Source organism: Oxyura jamaicensis, chromosome 3, assembly GCF_011077185.1.
Source record: "Oxyura jamaicensis isolate SHBP4307 breed ruddy duck chromosome 3, BPBGC_Ojam_1.0, whole genome shotgun sequence".
Lineage (NCBI taxonomy): Eukaryota > Metazoa > Chordata > Aves > Anseriformes > Anatidae > Oxyura > Oxyura jamaicensis.
Genome location: NC_048895.1, coordinates 1,375,906 through 1,398,592, shown reverse-complemented (window position 1 = coordinate 1,398,592; position 22,687 = coordinate 1,375,906). Strand labels below are relative to the sequence as shown.

General features: G+C 36.1%; 1 protein-coding gene across 2 annotated transcripts in view; it reads left to right on the top strand.

Annotated features, from left to right (window-relative positions):
* The window catches only part of PSME4 (proteasome activator subunit 4), a 75,524-nt gene that overhangs the window by 46,126 nt on the left and 6,711 nt on the right, over nt 1-22,687 (top strand). For both annotated transcript variants that reach the window (XM_035321196.1, XM_035321195.1), the window contains 23 exons: nt 6,050-6,105; nt 7,230-7,286; nt 7,563-7,618; nt 7,703-7,801; nt 8,322-8,384; nt 8,553-8,648; nt 9,507-9,638; nt 10,623-10,832; nt 11,529-11,665; nt 12,005-12,058; nt 12,612-12,741; nt 13,350-13,431; nt 13,986-14,139; nt 14,648-14,717; nt 15,413-15,538; nt 15,882-16,034; nt 16,732-16,836; nt 17,673-17,764; nt 18,156-18,287; nt 18,859-19,067; nt 19,306-19,391; nt 20,336-20,464; nt 20,760-20,915. In XM_035321196.1, the coding sequence (XP_035177087.1) occupies nt 6,050-6,105; nt 7,230-7,286; nt 7,563-7,618; nt 7,703-7,801; nt 8,322-8,384; nt 8,553-8,648; nt 9,507-9,638; nt 10,623-10,832; nt 11,529-11,665; nt 12,005-12,058; nt 12,612-12,741; nt 13,350-13,431; nt 13,986-14,139; nt 14,648-14,717; nt 15,413-15,538; nt 15,882-16,034; nt 16,732-16,836; nt 17,673-17,764; nt 18,156-18,287; nt 18,859-19,067; nt 19,306-19,391; nt 20,336-20,464; nt 20,760-20,915 (2,584 nt within the window). The remainder of the gene's footprint in view (nt 1-6,049; nt 6,106-7,229; nt 7,287-7,562; nt 7,619-7,702; nt 7,802-8,321; nt 8,385-8,552; nt 8,649-9,506; nt 9,639-10,622; nt 10,833-11,528; nt 11,666-12,004; nt 12,059-12,611; nt 12,742-13,349; nt 13,432-13,985; nt 14,140-14,647; nt 14,718-15,412; nt 15,539-15,881; nt 16,035-16,731; nt 16,837-17,672; nt 17,765-18,155; nt 18,288-18,858; nt 19,068-19,305; nt 19,392-20,335; nt 20,465-20,759; nt 20,916-22,687) is intronic.

Sequence of the window (22,687 nt, the reverse complement as noted above, 5' to 3'; positions counted from 1 at the left end):
CGATGGGAGAGTTTGAACCTCAGCAGAAGAAATACAGGGATGGAATGCACATTTCAACTTTGTGTGTAGCAGGATGATGAACTAGATGGGATGGTTCACTTAGTATCTCTCGGCAGGCTGTTCCAACTACTAAAATGCTTTTTCCCTTGAATGTATTTTCTGTTTTCCTGTTTGACAAGTAGCTGATGCCGAAGTACTTTCAGACCATGTTTTGGGGTGCCTGTCCTCAGCCTTGGGTAGGGGACAGGCAGAGGATGGCAGTGGCAGGAATAAGGGAGAAAGGGGCTGCTCTGTCCTGCCCCACAGGCTGCAGCGGCAGTGATGTCTCATGGGACCAGGTTATCATCTCAGCCTTTTTTGGTTAGGCTTGGTTCTTCTCCCTGCTCTTCCTGATTTGGTGTGCGTTCTGCTTCCTTAGCAAATACAGAGATTTGATTTTAATAGTTTTTTTCCCTAACGTACACTGATACTTTTGCCTTTTGTAAGTAGGTATGTTTTGTCAAAATGCATCTGGCTGCTATATTTCAGTTGTCTCCGTCTTGTATTGCTGATGTTTATAAGCAGGATCATGAATTTTACCTGATCTAATTAGATCATTGTTATGATTGTCAGTTAAATTAGTGATTGACATGAAGCAAGATGACTTAACTGGTTGAGGAATTACTTTTTTAGCTTAACTAATGCAGAAATCTGATTATGAAAATTATATATTGTCCATATGTCACAACTGTCACAAGCTAGCTAAATGCTCACTTCGTTATTGCTTGTTGTAATTAGCCTGTGTCATTGCATAAAATTCTCATACTTTGGATGTAAGTTTTTTCTGTTGTTTCAGTGGTGTGGCATTTTGTTTGTTTGTTTGATGGATGGCTTTTATCTCACAGTATTACATAAACGTGGTAGTCCCTGAGAGGGCTGAGAATAGAAGCCTGACTGCTGCTTTGGTAGGATTGAATCCAGCTTCAAGTCCTTCTGCTTAAGAAAAAGCAAATTGCAGCTGTGAATACACAGAACTGCTTTCCACTAACATTATGAATATTTGCTACTGGTGATTCTTAGTTGCTTAATTCTTTTGAGGTTGATTCTACAACAAGAAACAGCTATTGCAAATATAAGGCCTCTCTAGTAATATGTGGAAAGAATTCCATTCTCCTGCAGCTGTACTGTTCAGATGTGATTCTTTTTGTTTGGTTGTAGATGGTGTATCACAATTCATCAACATTCTTTTATGAAAATAATGTCTGTCTGTTTCACTGTCCACTTCTAGAAACTTTTCGTCTTGAAAAGTTTTCTGTGGAAAGTCATTTGTGCTATTTCTGTGGAGTTTTACAGCTTCTGTGTTCCCTAATGTCGACATCAGGGAGCTGATTCTCAACAACTGAGAATATCCAATAATTTCAAAACGCTAATATTCTTTAATATTTCTTCTTGTCAAGAAGAGCCTTTGTTTTGTATCTCAGCAGTTTGTGTGTGTTTGTTGAAAATAATTTGTTTCTTGAACGGTTAACATACAGAGTTTTGTTTGTTTTTCTTCACATTAAAAAAGCTTGTTTTCTTCATTTACATTGCCCAGTAAAACGCTGGTTAGAGTAAAGATTGCAAAACTTCTGTGTATCTACAAGTGTATGTACATTGGCTTGAGCCTTCTGGAATTTCCAGTTGGTCTGGCTTAGTGTTATCACGCTGATTCATTAGTTTTTCTTCTTTTTAATCTTTGAATGACTGTTAGTCTCTGAACTGAAAAATACTGTTTTTGTACCTGAAAACACGTTGTTCGAATGACCTATACTTGATTTGGATACACTCTGTGTACCCAAAAGTATACGCTCCGCATGTGTACATACAGTCTGTATACATGTGACCACAGCTGCTGTGAAGCGCTTAAAGAGTGATAGCAATGTTTAGTGAACCTGATCATAAATGGTTTGGATTTCACAATGCTCCAGCTTTTTCTGAGACCAAGTATTTCCTGTGTGTAGTTTTCTCCCCTTTTTGCCCAAGTTTGGGAGTAGAGTTCCTGTGTTTTTTGTATAAATTACTGAAGCCATTTACATCCTATGAAAATCCCGTTGTAGTTTAGTTTAAATAATACCTCACACTATCTTATATGCGTTCCTGTGAATACCACTAAGTGTTACTTTGAGCATTTTGTATGTGAGCAGGTGTTCAGGAAGATTATAGGTAAGTTAGTAGAAAACAAATTTGTGCACAATCCCTGCACAAATAAAGTACGTAACCCAAACTTGTCAGGACTGGAAAGGGCAGGTAATCTTCAGTAGGAAATGGAACTGTAATGACTGTCTCTTAGTGCTGACTTCTTATTTCTTAGCCTGTAGGGAACAAAAAATTATATCTCCCTTCAAACTTCATCTGTTCTGGAGGATGAATGAAGTCCCTTCAGAAGTTCTGCATATAAGAGATTAATAGAAAACAAAGTCATGAATCAGTAATGTGCATGTATATGATGTATTCCACGTAATGCTCCTCATCTTAAGCAGATATGACACTGATTTCAGATGTGTTAATGGAATTACTTATTTTTAATACAAACAAATGCATAGCTAAATGGCAAAAGGAAGAAAGGAGTTAAGGGAGGATGCAAGAAGCAGTCCTTTAGGATAGCATGAGGGTCATTTGGGGCTGCACAAGGTGTTCAGAGCTGCGATGAATTAGCCTGTCACAGTTGGAGAAAAAGGAATATGCATTTTTTTCCATTCCTGCAGAAACACCATGTGGTGGTTGCCCTGCTGGATGGTGTATAGGGGTATACATAAAACTCCTGTGTGCTATCTGCCTTTATCCGTACAGGACTGCTGTAATTGTAAATCATGGCCGTGGCCTCTTGTTGGAATGACTCTGTGTGCAAGCAGAGATTTTTCAAATGCAAAGAATAGAGAGCTTTCTGAGGTCGGGAGATCTTTCACTGATGTTCAGCTGAGGTCCCATTCATTTCTCTTCCTTACAGCCTGGCTATTACCAAAGTAAGCTTTAGCAGCTGGTGTAGGGAAACAAAAGCAGTCACTCAAAGGACTTCCAGTTTTTCACCGCCTCTTAAATAAAGCTTGGTTAGGTAGGATGCTGTATTGCTCTTTTCTTGCTACAGATGTGGGTAGAAGCTTGTTAAGTGTCCTTTCACTGAAGGTGTTCAGGTCAAGGATAAGACCACTTCTTTTAAATGTGTGAGGATGTGACATCGTATGCTGAGGGGCAGGGCTAGCTAACCTCTCTTGGCATCTCCAGGAAACTTCCCAGCTCTGCTGGGGGAGCTGCACACAGAAAAGGGGACAGTTACTCCTCCACGGTGAGTAACCCTGTTTTCTCCTTGTTCACCTTCCCGCTGTTGTTTTATAATCCCTGATGTCAAAATAGGTTGATGCAGCTCTTGATCTAATCTTGAACGTGGCACTGCTTTTTTGGTTTTGGGGTTTTCTTTTCTATTAAAAATTTTGCTCTGCAATTGGTTCAGCAGAGCAATGCTAAAAGTTCTTTTGTTTCTGAAAAGCTGTATCTTCTTACTGAAGCCCTACTTATATAATGAGGAATATTCCCACAAAGACTTGAATAAAGTGCTCTGTGAAATGTCTGCAAGTTGAAAAAAACATGGGACAGCAGTTTTCTCAAATGAAGATGCTTTTGGCTTTGCACCCTTGTGAGTAAGGGAATGAATTCTCTGGGTTTCTGTTTAATTGGAATTTCAGTTCTAGCAATAATTATGGATACTCTGCTCCTAAGTTTTCTTGGCAATTTGTGTTGGATGCTGTTGCCGCAGAACAAAGCGCAGTATGATTTGTACGTTGCATGAAGTATTGAAAATCTCTCTGTCAGTATTGACTGCAGTTATGAAAAACATCTGATGTTGCTTCTTTTTGTATGTCCTAAGCTAAGTTGTTCTCTGGCTCAGTGGCTGACACCTAAAATGCAGAGAACTGGTAGCACGGATCTTAGTTGTGGGCCAGCCAGAAAACTTTGCTGCATCTTGAACATAGTGTTTTCATCCTACTAGTAGCCCTGCTGCAATACATGGTTCTGCCTGGGGAGCGGTCATGGTGAGTGTAAGGACAGCCCCAGGCTAGCTGGTGGTTACAGGAGGCTGTGTTGGCTTGTTCTTGGTCTGTTCAGGAACCTGAAAGGTAGAGAGATCTTGGAGTGTTGTTCTTCCTTTGTTTTACATATTAGAGATTTGGTTCAGAACTTGGCTAGCTGGCAAAGAACACCTGAGTGCGTTTTGCGGGGAATGGGAAGGAAGCACAACTTGTAATCTGAGGGAAATCCCCCCACCTGAGGGAAAACTGGTCAATTACACTTGAATTTTCCTTGCTGCCTAATGGATAGGAAAGCTGTACATGAACTTAATTTGTGCATTCATATCAGGAAAAACCGTTTAAGGGGAAAAATACATTTAAGTGCTTAGAGAAAAATGCTGCTACGAGCTCCTTTACCTATCAACATATCCAGCATACTATACAAAAATAATTGCTTAATGTCTAACTGCCTGGGATTGTTGAATTTATCTGTTGTATTTCTTTTTTTAAAGTAGCAGTATTTGGGGTGGGAAGGTTCTCTCCCTCCCCACGTTAATTTCAGAATTCTCCCTTTTCTGTATCTTTCCTAACTTGAAAGATCTGATCTAAGGGAAATTCCTAACAAACATTTTTCTAAGTCAATCATGTAGGTGATTCTAAAAAAGCAGGTTTGTGAGGCCACAAAAGCTTTATAAATATTTATTTGGGGCCAAAGTTCTAGTTTCATGTTGGATGTTTTGCAAATTCTAAATAGTTGAAATGACGACTTCACCTCTTAATGCCCAAATCAATTAAGAAAAAGACATCTCATTTGACTTTTGCTGTAGATGTGACTGTTATGAGGTCTGAGAAGTTGGTTTAAGTAATTTTTGGTTGCAAGACATTTAGATTTGCATCCCTTCATCTAATCGGCATGGTAATTGGAGCAATCGTGCTTTAATGTGTTGATTTTTAGAGAAGAAACATATTTTTTGAGTTCTGACAGAAGTTTGCAGTTGCCTGAAATCTGAGAGCTTATTTTAGTGTCTGGTAGGGTGTGCTCAGATGTAGAATCAGTTGTTTTTTCATGTGTTACTCAGCATCTGTAATAGAAGTAGATTCACATTACTTCAATTAGCTTTGTTTGCTCTGTGGATGCAATTTGACATGGAAATTTCTTTTTCTAAAGATTTCTTGCTGATACTATTTCTTTATTGCAACTGTGCAGTATTCTTGTTCCTGACTTTCTTTCCAAAGCACGCCGGAATGTTTTTGCCTTGAGAGTTTGAATTTGCCTACAGTAATGTTTTGGGGGGGAGAGAAGGCACTTCAAAAAAAAAAATAAATAGTGGAGGATATATCTTTTAAATTCATTAGTATGTGATGTCTGCATCTGTATTTTATGAGTGGTTATATATAAAACAAATTGAAAAGACCTTAAAATTGATTTAACTTTTTTAAACTAATAAGTTTGACCCAAATCCTGGAAAAAATCACTTTATTTTGGCATTATTATTAATAACGAACTTCATATAACAGTAAGTATCAGTCCTGTAGATAATGGGCACTTTTTTTTTTAACTTTATGAAGAAGGTATCAAAGTCAGAAAAGCTTCAATTTAACTTGTCAGGAAAGGATTCTGCTTCAACCCTTTACCGTTCAGCCACCAAATTAATCTGTCTGTCCTAGCCAGAGACAGCTAGCAGCCATGCTTGTTTTGACGAGTGTGTTCATAGGTTTGACAGTGAGGAAAAATCTCTGGCTATTTAACAAAACTGGTGAAATTTTGTTAAATGAGAAATCAAGGTTCTGGGTTCTAGGTATCCTTACGGTGTATACTTGTCTCTGACAAGGTTTGACATGTAAGTAGGGTTAGTCAATAAATGTTAGAGAACTGAAGTGTACTGTTAGGAAACCCAAACCTCTTTAGCACTACCAGCATGAATTGTTAAATTATTAAATTGTTAAAATGAATTAAACATCAGTAAAGTTCACATAGTCGGTGATTTTTCCTACTGTGTAGTAATACCTGATTTGTTTTCATGCAGGGTACCAAGTCTGGTGTCTTTGGAAGAGACAAAGCTGTACACTGGTGTTGAATATGGTAAGTAGAACCAAATTTTGTTCAGAGAGGTTATAAGAGCTGTTTTGATTCTTCTTTTGTTTTGCAACACACACAACCGTGAAAACTGTATGTTCTTTCTGAGAGTGTAATTTTGATTATTCTCTTTACTAAAGGGGTATTTTTGGGTCAACGTAGAAATTTTTGTGCATACACCATTTCCATCTTGAGCGATGGTAAAGATACAGATATGAAACAGAAGTACTACAAAACTGGAGTTTTCTTGGGTTGTTCACAAAAGGAATGTGCCTATTAAGGTGGTTACTAGTAGTTGGCATAGCAGAAGAAAGCATCAGATAGTATTCAAACATACTGGAAGGGTGGAAGTGGAAACTGAGTACTTGAGGACCAAAGGGTCAGTCACCTCATCTGGTCCATGTACAGCACTTAACAGGCATGTTTTAATGACAGAGGGTTAGTTAAGTCTAATTCTTGAGAGTCCTAAAAACGCAATTTTGGAGATGAAGTAGTTTGTGTTTTGAAGTCTCTTCTCAGGCTTTATTATGCGTATTCTTCACCAACTTCCAAGTGAAGATGGGAAGTTTTTTTAAAAAAATAGCTGAGGTACACAGTAACTTCTTGTCAGATGATTGCATGTTTTTAGGTGCTTTTACACTTTTAAAATCAGATCAGTTGATTTGCAATCAGGGAGTTTGCAGCCGTATAGCGTAACAGACAACGTGCTTTACTTGAGTGATCCTTTATAGCAAATTGACACTATTTAAAGCTTTCTGAGGAATTTGCTTGTATCATTTAACCTGGGTTTTATTTTTGTATTTTTTTAATATTGAGAATGTCTGTTCCTCCATTCATTGAGATGGAATAAATCCCTGTTCTTTTACTGGATGAATCACTTGAAATGTACAATCTATATTCTTTTGTCTTTCTCTTTTACCCTAATTAGTGTTCATTCAGAAATTTTCATATGGTTAATACTCTGCCTTATTCTGTGTTAAGAAATAATGAACCAGCTATCAAGGCAGAGAAAGAAGGTCTTATAGTCTGTACCACAGCTTCTGAATAGTCTGCTCTGGCTTTCTACTGGTTTACTTATTTTTATATTGCTTTTTGCTTTTCTAATAAAGAATATGTTTAACTTTGTACAGATTTATCGAGAGAGAATTATCGAGAAACAATTGCAAGGGTCACAAGGAAATTGCTGCGTAAGTATAACCATTCCTTCTCCATGTACAAGGTACTGTATATTTGTCCTTTAAATATAACTGTAGAGATGAGAAACTTGTTTGATTTACTTTACCTATAATGCTTAAATTTAAGCTTCTTTTTTTATTATTTCTGTAAAATGGTAGGTTAACTGTTGGACTTGGTGATCTTAGAGATCTTTTCCAACCTAAAAGAATCAATAATTCTATGAAAATTGTTTATTTTTAAATCTAGTTTCCAATCAGATAATAATATAATTTTTCTTCCCATTGCAGGCTATATACTTGATAATTCAGAAGATGATACCAAATCTTTATTTCTAATAATAAAGGTATGTTTATAATTACTAGTACTTAACATATGACATAGCTTATGTTTTTCAAGATAATTCTATGTCATCTTTTTATTTCCACAGATTATAAGTGATATTTTACAGTTCCAAGGATCTCACAAGCATGAGTTTGATTCACGATGGAAAAGCTTTAATTTAGTGAAAAAATCAATGGAGAACAGGGTCAGTAATTTTTCTTTGTAAAGAAACATGTATATGTGGGGAAATAGTTCCTAATGCTCAGGAAGACTTTTTTCGTATTTTCTTTACAGTACTAATGTTTTCATGATTTTGTCATCTAATTTCTTGATAACAATATTTTTTTTGCAGTGCTTCTGTACCTTTATTTGGAAACCTTATGTTTAGCAGTTTTTAAATTGTAGTCACCCCCCAGTTAACATCCTTGAACCAAAATCTGAAACTCTTGTCATAGTGATCTGTTCTGGTTCTTGTTTACTGAGTCACTTTTGTGACCAGAGCTTTCTTTTGCTTATGAAGGGAACTTATTTCCAGAGTAATAGGCAAATTAAAATAAGTAAATAAAAAAACTTTACCTGGGGAAAAAATAATCAAGGGTTTGTGCAAATTTCTACATCAAATTTGCTCCTTTCTAGAGGAGAAAGAGTACCTGGGGAGAATGCAGTCAGTACAGATTGCTGATATGGATACTGAAATCTAAACCAAGTTATGTATTTGCTTACAGCTTCAAGGAAAGAAGCAGCATATCAGAGCTTTGCTGATAGACAGAGTTATGTTGCAGCATGAGGTAATACTTTCACTTAAGTCTTCACCAACTACCTCGCTAGAAAAGCTTGTTATATTGTCATTTAGTAAAAAGTGCAGTAAAAAAAGTGCAGTAAAAAGTGCACTATTTTACATTTTTAAAGTGCAAAAATAAAATCTGTCCTTTATTTGTGTTTTTAATGCAATTTAGTTGAGAACGCTAACAATGGAAGGCTGTGAATATAAAACCTCTCACCAGGAGATGATTAGAGATCTGTTATGTTTGTCCACAAGTTCATATGGTCAGGTAAGGAACAACCCCTTTTTAATCTGAAATATTTGGTGCTGGGATTTTTTTGTTAAGTGTTTCAAGTTCCATTTTCAGGACCTTTATTTTTCGGTTTATTTCCATGGCAACATGAAACATGAAAATCATTATTTAATTTCCATTAGTTGGAAAGTATATTTACTTCAAATATAGCCCCTTGGTCAAATAAATAACTTAAATGGGTGGGCAGACTGCCAGTTTAGGCTACTTTTTTATTTTGGACTTTATTTCCAGATTTCTAAAACAGTAATTCAACAAATAATTAAGATTAAAAATATATCAGGTTGAGGTTTTTAGGTGTGATTTTCCTAATATCATTAATGATATTATGATCCTGTATGGGTTGCTAAATATGTTTTTAAGAATTAGGCTGCCACCATATCTACTTCCTAAAAATACACAAATCAAGTGTGCCTGGTGGTTACACTGTGAACTCTTAGCCCCATGGGAATGCCGTGGTTATATAAATTCAGCTCCATCCACGATGTTTAAAGGCTCTTTAGAGTTCTGTCAACTGCATCTGTTATGCTGTTTGTTGTTTGCTTTTAAAATGGTCTTAAAAATGCAGTGACAGTTTTTGGCAATACAAAGAACTTTCTTAAACCTTGTGGCTATTCTCAAATGTTAGAAATTAGAAATAGGTTTTTAGAAGCAGCGGTGACTAAGGGTGAGGTGAAGCATAGTATTTAATACCTCCTACAAATGATGTGTTTCTACGCACAAATGAATTGCATAAACTCTGTGCATAAGTTAAGCAATACATTCGTTACTCATTTCTTTTGTATTGTATATATTTTTGGTTCAGAAGACTTTCTAGTAATGTCTGTCTTCCCACAGGTCAGAAGTAAAGCTCAGCAAGCATTCTTCACAGCTCTGGGAACGTACAATTTCTGTTGCAGAGATATAATTCCCTTGGTTTTGGAGTTCTTGCGTCCAGACCGGCAAGATGTCACTCAACAGCAATTTAAAGTATTGTCACATTAACTTTGGTTCAAGTCTTTTGAAGGTGTATTTACAGAAGAACTTTAATGATCGAAGCACAGTTTGCTTGTTTATCAGCATGACTCTTAGACTTTCATGGCATATACTTATGCATGACTAATATGAGGAATATTTTAGATGAAATGAGTTGTCAAGAGAAGCTTTGGGTTTATGTATGTTCCTCGTTTCGCTGCCTGTTCAGATATTACAAAAGTGTATGTTAACACCTCTTTTTCATGGAAGTTGAGAAGCTATAGTCCAAAGCAGTAAGACTCATTAAGCAGTTCAATCAACTGTAGCAGTATAAATAGGTAACTTGAACTGGACAAACTGCTGATGACCTCAAAATGTTTTAGTAAAATCAGATGTGTTTTATCGTTAAGCAGTAGGTAATTGTTGATGCTGTCAAGCCTGGAAATGATGCTGATCAATCAGGAGGCAATCTATACATCCGTTTCCTTCCTGGCCAAGAAAGCATCATGTTCCCTTCCTTGTCCTCCCTGTCATGTTCAGGAGTTGATTGTATCGTGTCTGGTAGTTATCCACGTCTTGTTCCATGGTATAACTTCAGGTCTGGGCCTGGTTATCAGCCTCATGATTTACCTGCAGCCCTGACATTTTTGACACAACCAAATGTAGGTTTGGTTTTGGAACATAAGTTCACAGCAAAAACAGATGCAATACTTAATCATTGAGTAGTTCATTCTATAATGTAATTCAAAAGTCATCCATTTTGTGGATAAATTAATTGGCAGGATTTCTAATTTTATTAAACAGTTCTTTAGCATAAAAAGGATTGTACGAAAAATCTTCAAAACCCTTTGGGAATGATGCTGCATAGCTGAATACAGTATATTTTAATTATTTGGGAACACTGAAGATGAATCTCTTCTGTGTGGGTGCACGCTTATGTATATATCATATGAACAGTGCATGTTACCCTTTTTAAAACTTACATTTTTCATTTTGTAGGGTGCCTTATACTGTCTTCTTGGAAATCACAGTGGAGTATGTTTGGCAAATCTTCATGATTGGGACTGCATTGCACAGACATGGCCAGCGATTGTTTCTTCTGGGCTTAGCCAAGCTATGTCCCTGGAAAAACCATCCATAGTTCGACTCTTTGATGACCTAGCAGAAAAAATCCATAGGCAGTATGAAACAATTGGATTGGATTTTGCGGTAAGTGTCAGATGGCTTGGAGTTAACATCTGGATTCTGGGTGCATCTGATTGCATCAGTGTTCGAGATTCATTTATGTTGTTTGAGTTAGGGTTCCAATGCTGATCCCATTCTGATTTCTGTTCCAGAAAAATGCAGGCCTGTGCTTTCAAGATTGAAATAATAATAGCTTCCTGTAATAACATTGGAATTTGTAATTTTCTGTTCATCTTCCTTGTGGAAAGGAACTTGTCTTCCAGTGTTAATTAGCATGCTTCTTACTAATCAGCTGTGAAGGTGTGTGTGTTGGTAGAGCCATGTGGTCAAACGAACATTATCAGTATTTGCAGCTGTTGTCCCACAGTACTCTTTGCACAACTGTCTCATGCCTAATCAGTGTGATAAGTGTACTTATTTTTAAGTACCATGAGTGCCAATTAATAAACATTTTTAGAAACAATTTATAAAAATGCTTTAATGAAATATTATAGTTTGTCTTTTGCTTTAAAATAGAATAAAATACATATTCAGAGAAACAGTTCTGATGTGTGAGCATAAAAGCAGTCTTCCCTACTCCAAGGACTTGCATGGGTGGACAGGAAATTATGCACTCTTCAAATGATTCAGAACCCTCCTTTTTTCAAAGGAGAAACTAACAAACATACATAGAAATTTTTAAGTCGCTGCTCACTCCAATCTCTGCATTTTTATCAATAGGTTCCGGAGAAATGCATTGAGATAGCTGTTATGCTGCAAAGATCAGAACATCCAAGTGCAAATTTCACAGCCCTTTGCTCAGAGGAAATTCAGTTAGGAATTCAGCGACAGAAAGAAAAGAATGCTGAGGCTCTGCGGTAAGTTAAACCTCCCTTAGCACCAGTTTCCACTGCCTCAAATGCTTACTGTGCATTAAATGTAATAATCCAAAATTGTTAAACTAAGTCTTAAAGTAGACAAATTGACAATGTCCAAGAATTGTTGTGGTGCGTTTTCTCTCCTGACTTGTCAGCCACTCTCCTCTACACCCATATTTCCTTCCTTCCTTCTCTTCCTTCCCTGTCCTACCAGTTGGTGCTGTTTGCTGCATTGTATTCAGCCGCCTTTTGCTGAGGAACTTTTATTCTACTTTTACGTGGTTCTTTCACCAGCATACAGTTGATGATTATTTGTTGTTTTTTTTTTTTAATACCCAGAAACTATGAAAATTTGGTCAACATGCTGTTGGACTGTGTGGAACAAAGAAATCTGTAAGTCTCCCAGTGCATGAAGCATTTTTGTTTTTAATGGGTAGGAGGGGGGGGATTGGAGGTGGCTACACGAATAAATATCAATTGCATCAAAAAGTGCAGGTTGCATGACCTGAATTGAGTAATATTTTCTCACCCTGATGGTAGTTTGTACAAAAGCAATTTGTCGGTAGGAAAGGTTTTGTAAAAGTACCTGCAAGAGTTGGATTGCTGGAGATCCTTGTGCATTTGCATATGCATAATACTGACATCAAATAGTTTTCAATTCGCAGTGTATTTATGTTTAAAAAATTAAAAAGAATATCATTGTAAATTAATAATTACATAAATGGTGCTGGTTTGATCTTGGTGTTTCAACTGGGTGTAAATTTGATTCCACTTGTATGTTCACAGCATTTTGGAGGCTTCCTAAAATGCCATTTATGCTCATTGACTATAGTGATGTCAGAACACTGCTTATGTCAGTCTGAATTTATATTTCCATAATAGTAACCTGTATAATCGTGTCTGCGCATGTAAAACTCTGCTATGTATTGTCTGTTTTGATTTTCAGTCCCTGGAAGTTCGAGCACATAAGTATTGGTTTTCTGTCTCTGCTCCTGAGGGATGATAGGATACTGCCTGTACGTGCCATAAGATTTTTTGTGCAGTGTCTCAACCACGATGCAATTGTAGTTCGTAAGGTAAAAACAACATAACTACATCTTTTTGTTTTGCAGCTTAATGGGTTTTAGATAGATGTTTGTTACTCAGCCGCTATCAAGTACAAAAATTGGGTGCACATTGCTCCCCACCTCCCAGCCATGTATGTGTATAAAAGTTCCTAATCTAAGAATGTGACAGTTTGGGGAGTGCTGTAACCATGATAAATGATGTAAAGTCTGTAAGCTGTAAAACATGAATCATTTCATTCTTATTGACTTTAGGATGTTTTCTGCAGGAATGTATTTTTCTATCTGCAGCTTACTACTTGATGGGAGTCCAGATGTGTTTATATCTTTCTTTCTGCTTGTCTCCTCAGTGAGGCTTGAAAGTAACAGCCACATCATTTTTCTCAAGAATATAAGGGGGGAGATTGTTTTTAGTGGTATACAAAGGTCATGCTTAATTCATGTCCTGTATCCCCTGGAATGACTAAAATTACTGCTTAATGGGAAGTATCAGTCACTAGGATGGTGAATCTTGATGTAACCTTTATTGGCTTTTTAGGGTACTGAGTAGCTGGCTTAAAATGTGATGCGATAATGTAAAGGTATGGAATGGATACATTAATGCCTGGTTCTTTATTTAGGTGGCCATCTCGGCTGTGGCTGGTATTCTTAAGCAGCTTAAGAGGACACACAAAAAAATGCCCATATGCCCCTATGAAATAAGTAAGTTTTATTCAAAATAAAAAATGCTTTACTAACTATTGTTTAAAAAAATCATATTTTTTCTGGTGAAATTAAACATAGAATCACAGGCTTTTCATTTCTCTGTGGTTGTTAATGTCTTAACTTAACAAAATAGGTAATATTAAATATTTTTTTAGTTTTTTTAAACAGTGTTATACCTGAAATGATACATTAAGCTATTAGTTTTGGTGAGATAAAACTTCAGTGGTATGGTTATAGTCATCCTCCTTTCAGAAAGCCTTGTAATTTGTGTGAACAACTTGTGTGCCTTTTTATTCTTTTTCCTTCATTTCTATTATTTCTATTTATTCATCATTTCTATGGCACCTTTACATAAATTAATAAAGGCATCTTCTATTTCTGTCAGTGTTACTTTTAATCTCACAGAGCAAATATCTGTACATGTTTGATGGGGAAAAAGCTCTGAGCAGTGACACAGAAGCTCTTAGAATCTTATAATAGAAGCAAGTTGCAGCGTTTGCTGGAACTGTCAGTGAACAAGTTTGATGAAATAGAAATTTCTCTTTAACCAGGTGGAAACCCTAAGCCTTCCAGTATTCAGGCTGGTGACAGGCTGGATAACCAGTGGCTGCACTATGACAGTCGGAGTTTACCAAAGACTAAGGAAGCCTGGGAGGCATGTTGTTTTGTGGAGAAGACACACTGGGGTTATTATACCTGGCCTCAGTGAGTACCATTAATAAATGTACATTAAAATAGAATTGTAAATGCAAGGGGGAAAAAAAGAGAGATGTAATATGTGTTTTGTTTATTTTTTGACTGGGAAAAAACAAACAAACACTTTTGTTCTTGCTTGCTTGCTTTACCACTTTTGATTATTTTTTTTTTAAGTCTCTGCTTGTTTCTCCTTAGGTTTTGCAGATACTTTAGGCACTTAGGCCTATTAACCTTATTCCATTAAAGCTATATGCTGATTTTAAATGAAGCATGCGTGTTTGCAAATTGTGTGATCACAAAATATGTGCGGTAGTCTTACCACTAATAATTCTGGATTGCTTCCTATAGTAGTAGTTTCGTAATGATAGGCTTCATTTTTTGTTGTAAATTTTCTTGGAAGTTTTGCTTTGTTGTAGCTGATAAATCCTGTTTAATATAGAGAACAAAAAAAAAAAAAAAGCTTTATTCTGCTTTCCTTTTGAAACATTTTAACTTTTTATTTTTTTTTTCCTTTTAGAACTATGACAATTTATGCTCCAGTTGAGCAGCAACCAAAGCTTGGGAGAAAAAGAGATGAGTTGACAGAGGTATGGGTTTTAGTGAGTTTCATTTGTGTGTTGCTTTAATACTTCTTTCTTTTTAAATGTTGTCCACAGATTACGGTACGGAGATAAAGTTCCCTATTCTATCTTAATCTAAGTATCATCTGTCATTTGGAGAATGCATACATAAAATGTGTGGAAATGCTTTTTCTTCTTGGTTGCAGAGATGGAGATTGAACTCAACTACTGTGTCATGGCTGTCTGGTTATAATCTTGTTTTAAACCATAAGTGATAATAATTCTGAAGCTTAGATCCCTCATAGAGTGTCTAAATAGTGTTTTTCTTAATTTTTGTATTTACTGTGTTAGCATACAAGAAGAAATGATTATTTTTATAAATGTCAGTGATCATGGAATAACTGTTAACGATAGCTTTTTTGTTCGCTTTCAAATCTTTACCAGAGTTTGTAACAAAGGTAATTAGGGACAGTGGGAGTTACTATTTTGTAGGGTTTTCTTCTAGTGAAAGGAAGGATGATCTGAAGTCATTAAAGGGAATAAAAATCAAGTGGCATGTACAGCGTTACTTAATATCCCCTCTGAAATGAGGGTTAAAAATGGATCACCTCGGGATGGTTTTTGCCAGCAGTAAAATGAAACATGGGAATTGAAAAGATTGGGATATCACTGTGGCAATCAAGCACTGCAAAGTTAATCCTTTTTCTTTTTCTCTTTTACAGGCAGAACAAATTATATATGATCATTTTTCTGATCCCAAGTTTGTTGAGCAGTTAATAAAATTTCTCTCTTTAGAAGACAGGAAAGGAAAAGACAAATTTAATCCTCGCAGATTTTGCCTTTTCAAGGTAAGTGGAGTTCAATAACTAAATTGCTTCCTTTTTGTAGATAATTATCTGAGTGTGGAAAAGCCACAATTCTGGGCTTGTCTCTCACTATTGAGAAATACTGATTTAAATGTATGTTGCTATGATTAATCCCATGAATCCTTTCTTCTGATGAACTACTTATAGAAACATACTTAGAATAATATAGAAATATGAAGGTGCTTGTATGTAATTCTACTAGAAAAGCAATGTAATTTCACTTTCTATATATTGAAATCTAAAGTGCTTCACAATCATACATTCTTATAAAGAAGATAGTTTAGACTGATAATTGCTGAAGACCCTTTCGCATCTTGTTTTACAGGGCCTTTTCAGAAACTTTGACGATGCCTTCTTGCCAGTTCTTCAGCCCCATTTGGAACGCCTTGTGTCAGACTCCCATGAAAGCACCCAGAGATGCGTTGCTGAAATTATAGCTGGCTTAATAAGAGGTTCTAAACACTGGACATTTGAGAAGGTGCTGAAGTAGTGTCTTTGAGTAGTCCTGAAAGTTAAGGAATAAGTTGGAATTATGAAATGTGTTAAACCTATGAAGTTGAGGGCTTCTGATGTCTCACCAAAGTCCAAGAAAGGACTGGAAGATGTTGCAATACTTAATGCTTCATTACCAAAATTTGAGTGCAATTCATAGCTTGGTGTGGTGTCTGTATACTGCTAGGTGGTAGTAAAATGCTACAGGGTATAGTAAAGAAGAGTTTGCTATTGAGTAAGTAGCAAAGCTGACCTGGTTTGGCATAAGTCTGCTTATGTTCACCTCAGACCATTACATCTTTATTTAGCCCAGATCTAGCTGTCTAGATTACTATAAAATGCATTTTTGTAGTGAAAAGTAATTCTAGGAGAACTGGATTTTTAACTGAAAAAAAGAAAAAAAAGTGTGTGCAGTCTCTGACGTGTTTGTATTGAAATTACCAGGAATATGTTGCATATGGAGTGCACAGTATTTCAAAACACCTTGGAAACAGAATTGAAATGATTCCTGAAATCTTAACTCTTATATTGGTTCCCTTTTATAAACATTATAGAATAGCTGCTTCTAGAAAGGGTATTCTTTCCATGTTTTGAGAAGATAGAAGGAATTGGGTTCACACAGGTTAGGCAGCCATTTAGTCCTTAAATAGACAAATCTTGTCTTTTGCCTTTTTCCTGAGCAGGTGGAAAAACTTTGGAAGCTGCTCTGTCCATTACTTCGAACAGCTTTATCCAACATTACAGTGGAAACATACAATGATTGGGGCACATGCATAGCAACCTCCTGTGTAAGTAGTACATTTTTAGTCTTGTAAAGATACATCCAGGTGATACAGCTTTGTATACAGATAATGTGTAAATAAGAGCTTCAGAAGTGTTTGGATATACTTTATCAGCTAAAGCTGAGAGCTGTAAATACAATATAAAAGTACCACTCATCTAAAATCTTACAGCTTTTGAGGAAACTTTGCTTTCTTCTGTCATTTGCAGACAGTTAAATGTAACATTTCAGAAAGGAAATAAAGCCTTGGTTTTCTTTCTAAGTATTTTAGAGGAGCTGTATAAGGATAATGCTGTTAAAGCGTGTGCTTACTGTGTGTTTATCACTGATCTTTTTTTTTTCAAATTACTTTTTTTTTTTTCTTGAAAGGTTATGCTGTGAAAAACTAGTCTCTAGTTATCTTCTAATGTAAAATAAAATGTCTACACACTGGCAGGCTGGGATTTGTGGGGTCTGGGAAGGAGGGTAAATGATAGGCCACAAATATCTTGGATCAGTAATTCTTTGAAGTCGCTCAGCAAAATTTTGCGTAACTTGTCAGCCAGAACCCTGACAAATAATTAGCAAAATTCCTGTGTCAAACATGATTATTTAAATATGTCCCAAAAATGAGCTAAATTGTTTTCTGTTCCAAATCGCTATTTACCAAAGAGTTTAAAGCATGTTTTCATTTGTAGTTTCATTGTACTTTCTACATACTGAGCTTCACTGTGAAAAAATTTTGCACTTGCTTGGTAGAGTAAGCCCAAAATATGCCAAGAAAACCTGTTAAAACTTTGCTTGTTTATACATTATACAAATCCCTGGTTTGTTTAATATCTCTGAAACCTGTTTATTTTTTAGGAGAGCAGAGATCCTAGGAAACTGCACTGGTTATTTGAATTGCTGTTGGAATCTCCATTGAGTGGTGAAGGAGGATCGTTTGTAGATGCATGGTAAAATTTTAACTCTTCTGTTGTGGCTGAATACAGGAAATCAGAACATGGATAAAATATATATTGAGACTATATTGTGCCAGATGGTTTGTAGAGGCAGGAAGCAAAAACACTCCTTTGCAGTTAGGTTTGCCTATCCAATGGCAGTTTCTTCATTAATTTTTTTTGTGCCCTTAAATCTAGTTAATAGAATTCCGAAGGTTTGGAACTGGCATAGCAGCAGTACTGATCTTTAATTCTGCAGTGTTTACTGGTGTTTGCATGAAGCTCATTCAAAGATGCTTTTATGCGCTGACGCATTCAACATTTAAAACAAGGCTGGGGCGGGGGGATGACTAGAGAAGGGAGGAACAACTTGGTATGATTACAGATGTATTGTTCCTATTTCTAGCCGGCTTTATGTACTGCAAGGTGGCCTTGCACAGCAAGAATGGAGAGTACCAGAGCTGTTGCACAGACTGCTGAAGTACTTGGAACCTAAACTCACACAGGTTTACAAAAATGTCCGAGAGAGAATAGGAAGGTCAGTGTTGTCTTCTGCTGTTCTTGCTTTATTTATTTCTTCTGTTCATAGTATTTGGGTAACTGAGTAACTTAATAGCTACACTGAAGCGGTGACGTACCACTGTGTGTGAATTCTACTATATAAAAATTACCTAAGTTACTGTTAACAGACTTGCTTCAGAAACTTAAGATGGCTTCTCCATTTTTACTTCATGTATATGTTTTTTGTACTTTTATGTATGAGATCTCTAAAGCTCTTAGAAACAAATTTACTTTGCTCAGGGCCTAATTAATTAGCTAACTAATTAATTAACCATAACTATACAGGGAATTCTTTAAAGAGCATTTTAGTGACTTAAGAGCTAGTTGCACATCTGTTTGGGGGAGGGAGAGTTGTGGTTCAGTGACTATTTAGCCCTGCTTGACTCACATATCTACAAAGAGTATTTGGAGTATATGCTTTTTTACGTAACTTTGAGTGAAGATAAGAGGAATTTGATTTTTGATATTTAGTACTTACAAGATCAGCAAACTGATTTCTCTGAACCATAGTCATGCTGAGCATATGTTGTTTCTTTGCTTTATTTTAGTGTGTTGACCTACATATTCATGATAGATGTTTCCTTGCCAAATACTGCTGCAACTAAGTCTCCTCGTGTCCATGAATTTACCACCCGAATACTTGAAAATCTTAAACCCCTCATGGAAGCAGATGAAGAAATTCAGAATCATGTTATGGAAGAGAATGGAGTTGGAGAACAAGATGAGAGAACTCAGGGCATTAAACTCTTGAAAACGAGTGAGTTACCCCCATTTATAAACCTCATTAAGTATGTTAGGAGCAACAAGGAGATACCTGTTTCAGGTTTGAGGTTTATAACGTCAACTTTAGAAGGTCAAACGTAACTGCTTGGGTGGGTCCACTAATGTAGCCACTCCTAGGCTACTCTAGCAATGAATTGGATGTATAATTTGTTGGGGGATTGTTATTATTTTTAACCTTCTTATTCAGTGATCGGCTCTCTTTGTTAAAACAGTTCTGAAATGGTTGATGGCAAGTGCAGGACGGTCCTTCTCTACAGCTGTCACGGACCAACTCCAGCTTTTACCCTTGTTTTTCAAGGTATCCACTTTAATTGCTGCTATATTAGTCATGTTTGAAAACGTGATGCTACATATAAAGTTATAAGGCACTGGTCAAAAAGAAAAATGATATCAGCAATGGAAAACATCCATATCGATGAGGCCCCAACTATTTTTTTTATGCTAATGTACACTTAGAGCTGGTAATTTAACCTGCTAAATGGTTTCCTGAAAATAATGAGTTGGAGATGAATGGTCCTGTATGTTTGTAATTTGGGGTGGAGGGGTGGGAGAATGGAACGCTGAGTTAATGAATGAATGTTTCTGTTCTAATACTTCTCTAGTAATTTTTTTTCCTTTTGTTCTATGATTGAGCAATTCTTCTAGATGGTAGCACCTCTAATCCTTTGTATTCTTTCATGAAGTTGGGTCATTCAGTGCTGAATATCTGAAATAATGCATATTTGCGTGCTCCAAAGCATGTCTTTGCTTTGTATAAACATCAGTCAATTATCCAACAATAACATGTTACCACAAACTTGCACAAAAAAGAACTTGAAAAACTAATAAAGGTTTCAATTTTGGACCTACATCTAAAATACTAAATGAATTGGATATCACACCAAAAGAATTGCTCTGGGGAACAAAATGCTTTATGGCACCCATTTAGTCCTGAAAAGCTTCGTGCTAGCCAGACAGTTCGGATAATACATGGTGCAGTACAGAAATGCTTAACACTATCAGATAGACTCTTTCTGAAGTGAACAGGGATCTCAATTCTGTTCACTTATTTTCAAGAGGTTACTGCTGAGAATATTTTAACATTATATTGATTCATTTTTTTCTTAGATAACCTAGGAACATTTCCTATCATTGTCCTTCCAAGAGACTAAACTTTTTCCAGGGTATGGTTGTTAGCAATGCTTTATTACTGACATTAGCTTTTTCTTTTTTTTCTTCCACCTCTTTGATCTTGTTCTGCAGATTGCACCAGTAGAAAATGACAATAGCTATGATGAACTCAAAAGAGATGCAAAGATGTGTTTATCATTAATGTCTCAGGGTTTGCTGTATCCTCAGCAAGTGCCTTTGGTACTTCAGGTGCTAAAACAAGTAAGTCTGGTCAAAACAGCTCAGAGCTTCAGACTTTCTGATGCATTGTGCAGTAGCTTTGTTATTTTGTTTGTTTGATCTAACCGTTATTATTATAAATGAATGTTTAAATAAAACATGTATGCTTTGGAAATTAAGAGTGTATGGAACAAAAAATATCTGAAAGAGGAAGGTTACCTTAATTGCAACTCGCCCCAAAAGCTTTTTAAAAAATATTGCTAGCTTTATGTCTCCTCCTTGGTGTTTTTCACTTTCTTGTTTTTTTTAATATTTATTATTTATTTTTTACTTGTAGACGGCAAGAAGCAATTCTTGGCATGCTAGGTATACCATACTAACCTACCTCCAGACCATGGTGTTCTACAATCTCTTTATCTTTCTCAACAACGAAGAAGCAGTCAATGACATTAGATGGCTGGTTATAAAACTCCTGGAAGATGAACAGCTTGAAGTAAGTAATATCTCTTACAAATACAAGTAATATCTTTCACAAATACAAATTCTGTACAAATACACAGAAGCAAAGGCTTGTATTAAGTGACATGAGTTTGTTTGATCATGTTCAAGCTCAGTGAAGAATCTTCAGTGTTAATCTACCATCTGCTGCATTTCCCCTGCACCATTTTCAATGCCTTTTTTTTTTTTAATGGTATTTATTGGTGGTGGTTATTTGTATTTGCACTGTTAGTAAATACCAATGAAATCCTTCTTTGGAATGTTGCAGTGCTTTTTTCTTTATAGCAGAAAGAGAAAATTGTGGAGTTTGATACACCTCTGCCACAAGAAAAATCCTGCTTTAGTTCTTCCTGAAGCTACATGTAAAGTAGCAGTTCTACCTGAGATGTGAAGCTTACTTTTGTGAAGAAGGAATTGAAAATAATTTGAATATATGAATTAAAACTTATGGCTGAAAAGGTTTGACATTACAGTCTTTATAAGTGCATGTAATACTTAGAGAACAGCGCTTAGACTGCTTACCCAACAATGCCAATATTAGTCTTCATATGACCTCTCGTGATTCGTGTCACTGTTTTAGCGATCTGGAAAGCCAAAGCTGGCAATCCTAGCTAAGTTGTTGCCCATACTGGTCAGAACACTTACCTCATGATCTCATATAATTTCGGAAAATACCTTTTACTCACTTTAATATACTCTATCTAGTTATTTTAAACGTAGAAAATTATTCCTCTGGACTGTAGAGATGCAAACCAAAAACTTACCTGTGTTCATAACCACTTAGGATCATGATGTTACCATGGAAGCTTTCACATTTCTCTGAAAAAAAAATCTTGCCCGTTCTTGAAAATAATTGGCAAGGTGCAGTATCTTGCAGGGTATTATTATTTATTTTTAAATGCTGGATTTTTAAGATGAGTATCATTTCTCTAAGATGAGTATCATCTCTTTAAGCAGTGTTTAGTATCTTTACCCTGTGGAACCGAGATTTTGGCTCTTGGTTTTCAAGACTTTTTTTTGCTTATTTTGATAAAAGGTGCCTGACCTAATCATCCTGCCCACCTTGTTTTGTTTTAATATACAGTTTACATTTCTAATATTGCTAGTATTTTTCGTTCATTTTTTCCTTGTTCCTGTTTTGTAAAATAATTACAAAGACTTTAGCAAATGACAATCTCAGATGGCTACACTGAATGTGGAATAGCAGTGTGGCAGCAAGGCATAGTGAACATGGGTGATAGGACAGTCTGGCTTCTATCAAGTACAAATTCCATGCATCCGGCTTTAAGCATATGTCTACGATTAAAGGGTGCTGTACTTAAATGGAATTATAGAAAATTCTTCTTCAGAAGGTCAGCGGAATTGGCTGGACTGCTCTGGCTGTAGGCGCTAATGTGACCCTGCTGCTGGTAAAGGGAAAGAGAATGCAGTCCAGAAAATTGTCTCTGTGTACATCAGTGTAACCACTGCTGAATGTCACGTCTAATTTTCATGCAGTCAAGGCAGATGAAGATAGCAGCAGGAAGGATTTGCAGGTGGGGAAGCATGTTTTGCAGTAAATTGTTCTATGTACTCAGAAGTAGAGAAGTGACAGTGACCGTGTTCAACTTCAGGCTTTTTTTCAAGTGATAACTAAGTTAATCTGAAAGCATATATTTTTTTTTTTTTACAGTTTTATCAGCCAGAATTTGATTTATAAAAATATGAAACCATATGAAACACCTACCCAGATAGCTTCCTAGATCAATATACAATATATACGTAGTA